The 6813-nt window shown below is 56.6% G+C and overlaps 1 protein-coding gene across 1 annotated transcript in view; it reads right to left on the bottom strand.

Annotated features, from left to right (window-relative positions):
* Positions 1 to 3372: 3372 nt before the first annotated feature.
* The window catches only part of GARS (glycyl-tRNA synthetase), a 25484-nt gene continuing 22043 nt past the window's right edge, over positions 3373 to 6813 (bottom strand). Inside the window, exons 13-17 of the mRNA XM_027835802.1 lie at positions 6100 to 6185; positions 5435 to 5544; positions 4896 to 4989; positions 4214 to 4404; positions 3373 to 3633 (exon numbers count right to left, since the gene is read on the bottom strand). Of these exons, the coding sequence (XP_027691603.1) occupies positions 3508 to 3633; positions 4214 to 4404; positions 4896 to 4989; positions 5435 to 5544; positions 6100 to 6185 (607 nt within the window). The 3' untranslated portion in view covers positions 3373 to 3507. The remainder of the gene's footprint in view (positions 3634 to 4213; positions 4405 to 4895; positions 4990 to 5434; positions 5545 to 6099; positions 6186 to 6813) is intronic.

Below are 6813 nucleotides of genomic sequence, written 5' to 3'. Positions count from 1 at the left end.
CATTCCTGCTCAGTGACTGCCATCTCGGGACAAACAGAAACACCCTGGTTCCTGTGGTCTGAGTCGTCATGAGGATTCCAGGCCCCGTCTTCTGCATCCATTGACCCCTTCTAAGATCCGTCTTCCCCTCTGAAGGATTCCCTTGGCCTGAGACCCCGACTCTATGACGACCTGGCCCAATCACTCCATCCCACTCACAAGGAAAGCAAGCACTTAAAAGAACTTAAATTAAGGCTTAGAAGAAGAGGGGGTTTGGGCTAGACACAAATGGGTGTTTTCTAACAGAATGGTTCTGTGTAGCAGACTGATAGGTCGGGTGAGGTCCTACCTGCTGGACCCTGAATCTGCCCAGATTAGCAACAATCATTAGCCAACGCTGGTAAAGGGCTCCCCTCGTGGGAGTGTCCCTGACCCGCGGAAGCAGGTGCTGCTGTCACCCCCACTTCTCAGATGATATAAACATAGATCCAGCTTCTGAGGAGCGACTCCAAGAAGGGGTTCCAGGGCCTTTATCTGCACACCGCAGCGGGGTGCCTGAACCTCTGACTCCCAGAGCAGAGAAGGCCCCAATGACCCTCCCTTGTGTTCTCTTAGCTTCACTCCCTGTGCACAGCTCCATCACTAAGATGACACTGAGAGAAAGCCCCGGGGGGTTCTGAGCTGGATGGGGATGGGGAGCACCCCAGGGAAAACTCACAAAAAGACCAATGAAAGTCTGAGAGATGGTCAAGGTTTATTAGGGCATCACATTCATCTTGACATGGAGTCATACAAGAACAAGACCAGAGCATTCAGCTTTTCTGAAAACCTGGGCTGAGATCAGCAGGCCCCCTTCTTGCTAAAAGCCCTTCTCAGGTCTTCAGCTCCTCCCACACCAAAATGCTGCTTGGTACATCTTCCTGCTGTGGGTTGAACTCAATGCACTTTTAGCACTGATTCCGCAAACTTTTTAAATTATTACTGTGACCACAGATTAGGAAAGGTGATATCCTTCATCATGCATTTAAAAATACAAGACACCTGTGTACCTAGGTGGTCTCTTGGGATGGCTGGTTTCCCAGGAGGCCCCAACCTCAAGGTGAGAAGAGGACAGACTGGGGAGGGGGTGGTCCCGCCTCTGCAAGAGAATGAGGCCACAAGGGAATCTTCTGGCCAGAAATTCTACAGCCTCCCCCACAGCAGACTTCCGTTCCATTCCATGCCCATGTTGGTTCAAGTTTCCAAGTTACACTTCTTCCAAAGCAAAGACAGTGAGAATCAGGCCCTACCCCCAGGGGGCTTACATTCTACTGAACCATAGCTTTAAGGTAATGCAGGCAGTGCCAGACAATTACCCATGGGCCACAAGAGCCAAGTTCCCCGATGCAAAGTCATCCACCAAGTAACAGAACGTCCCAGTCTACTTCATTCCAGGGGGAGAGGCTGTCTGATGGCTGTGTCACTTATACTGGCCGCAGACAGGGTCAGCAGAGACCCTGCTACTGGCTTCTGCAGACAGACAGCTAAAACAAAGTTGGCTTCCCCTTACAACGAAGTGACTCCCTGTCTTAGGAACACAGAGTAAGGCTTAGGAAACACTGAGTTTATAGGCCAGTAAGGGGAAAGACATGCATTGGTCTACTTTAATTCTTTATTCCACAAAGATTTCAAAAATTCCTTTCACAAAGATCAGAGACATCTCTGAGAGTGCCTACCACCAGGCCCAGGTATTGGGAGACACATAAGCAGGTCTCATCTCTGGGGAGAAAGTCGTTCCGTTCCCTTGCTCAGTTTAGTAAGATACCAGCCCCCCAAGTTCCCCCAAAACAAAAGTCTTATCTGTCATAAAAGCCTGGCCTGCAACACCGCGGTTAAGTCCCAGTACATGCCAGACTGGGCTTTGTCTCTGCTTGACTTAAGTAGGCTGTGAAGCTCAGACCCTCTACTGTCTGAATCTTGAGCACGTCCCCCGAGCCCGGGGGAGGGGCTCCTCCCAGCATTCACCGTGAGAGGACCAGAAAGAGGACGTGATGCAGTGATGCATCCCAGCCTTCGTCAGCCCAACCCATCGCACTAGACATACAAGTCATGTAAAGGCCAAGAGGGAAAGCGTCCAGCGGCCCAGAGAGCAAAGTTAGGACTCGGAACAAGTACAAACACGGCCTGACGGACAAACGTGGCACGAGTGGTGACAGGGACAGAAATGCCCCTGCTTCTCAGCCGACAATTAGTCACCACTCAGTGGCCTGTGGGCGGCTGAGCCGCCCCATGAGCCCTGTGGGCACACAGTGGGGAGGACAGGAGGCGCCATCAGGGTTCTCCGTCGCCCCAAGCAGCCCACATCCTCCCTGGTCCCAAGCCTGGGAAGATCCCCCCCCCACCCTGGACGGCCTGAGGCTCCTGGTCTCAGCTTCCCCAGAAGAAGGGACTCCCAGGAAAACCCAACAGACCCACTCTCAGGCCAGAGACATCTCCTCACTCCCGTCACCTTGCGTGTGCCTGGGGCAGTCAGGAGCCAACTCGGCAGACGTCTACGGACTCCAGAGCCTCTCCAAGACCACCAGTCCACAACCACAGACCGTCAGAGAAGGAGAGGGCCTTGGGGCTCATCTCATCCGATCCCTCGATGTCATGGGGAGAAAAGCAATGGCCAAGGCCTCGAACTCATGTCCTGGAAAACCCTGCGGGCCCAAGAGTCATGCCGCCCACAGGGAATCACGTCTTTCACTGCCCTGGACCGGGGAACCACAAAACAATCAGGCCGGAAGCTTGGGGAGGACGTGGTAAGAACGTTACTCCCCGAGCTGGCCCAGAGATTGGTGGCACGCTGAAGGGCAGAAGCTGTGAGGCGGAAGGCCAGCCTCGGACAGCACGGTGCGGGGGGATGTCTTCCGTCTGTGTCAGTCAGACGAGATCGAGGTCAATCACACCAGCCACAGGGCAAGGGAGCCCAGCAGCCCAGGGGCCACGCCCACACCCACCTCCCCACCCGAGGCCCAGCCATCCTTCCTACACCCAGAGAGGGGCAGAGCGGCAACACAGGGGTGAGAGTTTCCCTGAGATGGAGGTCTGGGGGATGGCTGAGCCCCCGGGGTGGGGAGGGCAGGAACAAGCAGCCTGGGCCCCAGGGGGTGGGGGGCACCAGGGGCAGCAGCTGGAGGAGCCTGGCTGTCTGCCCAGAGGCCTGAAGGCTCTCTGGGGAAAACAACAGCCTTCCTGTGATGAGGATGGTTTTTACAAAGAAAGACGAGATGCCCTTACGCAGACAAGCGGTCTGATGAATGCCCGGGGGGGGAGGGCCTGTCTCACGCGGCAGGGAGGCCCACTGAGCACCACAAGCGAGGCCAGACGGACAGAGGGCAGCTGTACGGAAACAAGCAGACAGAGGCGGCCTCAGCTATGTGCAACCTTTAATTTAATCGTCATTTGTGTCGGGCTAAGATCCCGCCCCGCTCCGGCACAGACAGTCACATGATACAAGTTCATGGGTTTTTGGCGTAAGCAGGACAAGGAAACGACGCGCCAGTCTTAGTCCTCAATGGTGTCCTTCTTGCTCGTCTCCTGCCCCTCAAACAGCGGGTAGCGGGCTTCCACGTCAGACCAAGTGATGGAGCCGTTGGCCAAACTGCAGACGACCTTGGGAAGGTCAGTGATCTGAGGCAAAGGGAAGGACAGGTTCGCATCAGCGCCCTGTGCAGAGAGCCGGGACCCCGGGCCCCGCCCCAAGGTCGCCCCTGGATGCTCCAGCCTTCCTTGGCCTGCCTCACACTCACCCCCGCTCCCCGCCCAATCCCCACCCCCGCCAACGGGGCAGAGCACGTCTCGTGCCCTTAACTCAGCCCCAGAGTCTCGACACTACATGCAGACTGCCTCTGATGCCCACACCAGCCCAGCCCCCTCCACCTCTGGGACCACCCCCATCCTCCCCATTTCCTACATCTTCTCCAACCTTCTCTGCTCTTACACTGGAGCCCCCAGGAGGCCCCTCCTCCTGCCTTCTGGACTGGAATCCCTTGTCCACTAGGCCCGCGGCTGGGCCCACGGCTGAGCCTCCAGGAGCAAGGACTCCCACGGCCCTGAGCCTCAGATACGCTCAGCTGGCGTTTTACCGCTGTCTGTACAACGGGCTAACGCGCGGTCCGCAGCCTCCCTCCCCCGACCGGATGGGGTGTGACGTTCCCTGCAGAAAGGCAGCGGACCTCGCTGAGCCCAACGCAAAGCTGAAGAGAGCTACCTCGGCGCGGATCTGACGCATGGAGTCCCGTTCTCTCAGAGTAGCCGTGTGCGGAGTCTTATTCACGGTATCAAAGTCAATGGTGATCCCAAAGGCTACCCCGATCTCGTCGGTCCTGGCGTAGCGCTTCCCGATGGAGCCCGAAGAGTCGTCCACCTTGTGCGACACCCCATTCCTGGTCAGGGCTTCGGCTGTCAGGGGACATGGAGAGGAAGTGAGAAGCCCGCCCCAGCTTACGACTCAGGGGAGCCGAGCCAAGCCTGTCACCAGCTACAAGGGGACCCTCCCTGCCTCAGTTTCCCCATCTGTAAAAGAAGGGGGAAGGGCTTCTGCGCTGTAGAACACCAGGGCACTAAGAGGAGCTAAAAAGGACCTCGAGCAGGTTCTCTGGACTTGGTCCGGGCGCGTCTCAGTGGTCCCCCACGGCCCCACCCACAGTGGCTTTCCCTATAAAGGGCTGCCACAGACAGTAAGGAGGCGACAGCGTGGTCTAGAGCCGCCCCAAAATGAAGCTGCTAAGCACGGTCATGCCTCAGATGCTCCACAGCCTGGTCCAGGCCAGTAAGATCGACACAGACATAGGAGAAAGAAGCACACGCACACACACACACACACACAGATGCTCACACCCGCACGTCCACATTCGTCCCGACCCTGCTGAGCCCCAGCTGGACCCACTCACATAACTCCTTGACGAAGGGCATGAACTCCTGGTTCTGGCTCAGCGGGAGGACGGAACATTTGAACGGAGAAACGACCGCAGGAAAGCTGAAGAACTGGATGAGGAGGAAGGTCAGAAAGCGCCAATGGGTGAGCTACCCAAGGCCCAAGCCTCCCACCGCCCCTCCCCCAATGCCCCGCGGCACCCAGAAGCAGAGGGAGCCGCGCCCGTCCGCCAGCAGCTGGGCAGCGCGAGGCATTCACTCAGCACTTCCTGGGTGCCAGGCATGCAGCTAACACCTGGAGACAACCCAGAGATAAGAGGCAGAGAGATGGCAGAGACAGAGATGGGGTAAACATGGAGACCGAGAGGAGGCCACTGGTGACAGATGACGAGTGAGACGAGGGATGATGGACCCCGAGGATAGACGGGACAGAGGAAGACACGGACACACAGAAAACCACTCCCACGCAAAGACTCATCCAGATGAATGGGGCCGCGCAGGGACAGAGCGCTTCCCTTCCGGCAGAAGGACTGAAGCAGCCAGACCCAGGACCTACCGTCCTCTGCTCGTCCCCGTCTCGAACACGGAACGTGTGTTCAAACACTGTGTACATGATCCTGCCCAGACCAAAGGACGGCTCGATGACGTTTGGAACAATCTCTTCAACTGGAAGGGTCAAAGACAACCGTGCTCAAGACCTCAGGCTGCGGACAGGAAGACCGTGGTCCGCCTCGGTCCCTGAGGAGCCTCGCACCCTGGCACTTCCCGGTTTGGAAAGAAGGCCACCACCGCCCCAAGGTGCTGCCTGCCGCCCAGGTGTCCTGGGGAGGGGGAAGGGACAGTCCTGCACCTTGGGGAACAACGTTAACTGAAGAAAAGGGGACCGGGGGGCTGCTGGCAGCTCTGCCCCCCGCCTTCTGCATCTGCAATCCCCTCCATACCGCTACGGATGGCACACTGCCCACAACCCAGGTGTCCTGCTCGGGGAGAGAGCGTGTAATCATAGGAAGCTCTGGCTCCATCCCCAGCAGCGCTAGGAAGAAACCCTCCGCCTAATTAGCCTGACTAGGGCTCCTAGATCCGGGCCCAGCAAGCCTGGGCGCCCCCTTTCTGGATCTCCCTGCTCCTTTAAAGAGAGGGCATGTCATCCTTTGGGTCATTCAGAGATCCAGCGGAAGGGCGTCCCGCCCCCAGGACGCTGACCGTACCATCGGCACTCACCGTGAAGCGTCTTCTGGAATCTCTGCACGCTGACCATGTCCTTGGTCACCTGGAATGTTTTCCCTTCTGTTTCAATGGTAAATTCCCTACAAAAACCCAAAGCGCTTCACATCAGGCAGAATATAAATAAACAACTGTGTGCACACACGTAGGTATGTATATGTGTGTACGGTGTGTGCATGAGAGTACCAGAGTGTGGGGAGGTGCATGTGAGAGTATATGAGTGTGTGTGTGAGTATGGGATATGTGTTTGTATGTATATGGGGGGATACATATGAGAGTGGATGTGTGTGTGTGTGTGTGTGTATGTGCAAGAAGAGATACTCGTATGGATCTGTCTGCATGTGTGTATGTGATGTGTGAGGCATGTATGTGTGTAAGCATGTATATAGATATGTATCATGATTGCATGTGTCAGTGTATAAGTATGTATATGTGGGGGGTGCTATGAGTATGTGGTGTGTGTTGTAAGTGTGTACATGTGTTTATAGATAAGCACATGGGAGTGTGTGTGTGGAACGTACATCAGTATGTACTGGGGGGGTGCCTAATGTAAGCAGCAGAGGCCTCATGCGTATGTATGCAACCTTACAGAACCCAGAGCAAGGCTTCCCCCCCATCTCCAGGGTGCCCCCCCTCCTAGTTTTCCCCCATCTCTGGGGTGTCTCCCCGGTTCTCCCCCATCTCCAGGGTGTCCCCCCCCGGTTCTCCCCC

This window comes from Vombatus ursinus, unplaced genomic scaffold (genome assembly GCF_900497805.2).
Source record: "Vombatus ursinus unplaced genomic scaffold, bare-nosed wombat genome assembly UNPS02014817.1, whole genome shotgun sequence".
Taxonomy (NCBI): domain Eukaryota; kingdom Metazoa; phylum Chordata; class Mammalia; order Diprotodontia; family Vombatidae; genus Vombatus; species Vombatus ursinus.
This window is presented reverse-complemented; position numbering and strand designations above follow the sequence as displayed.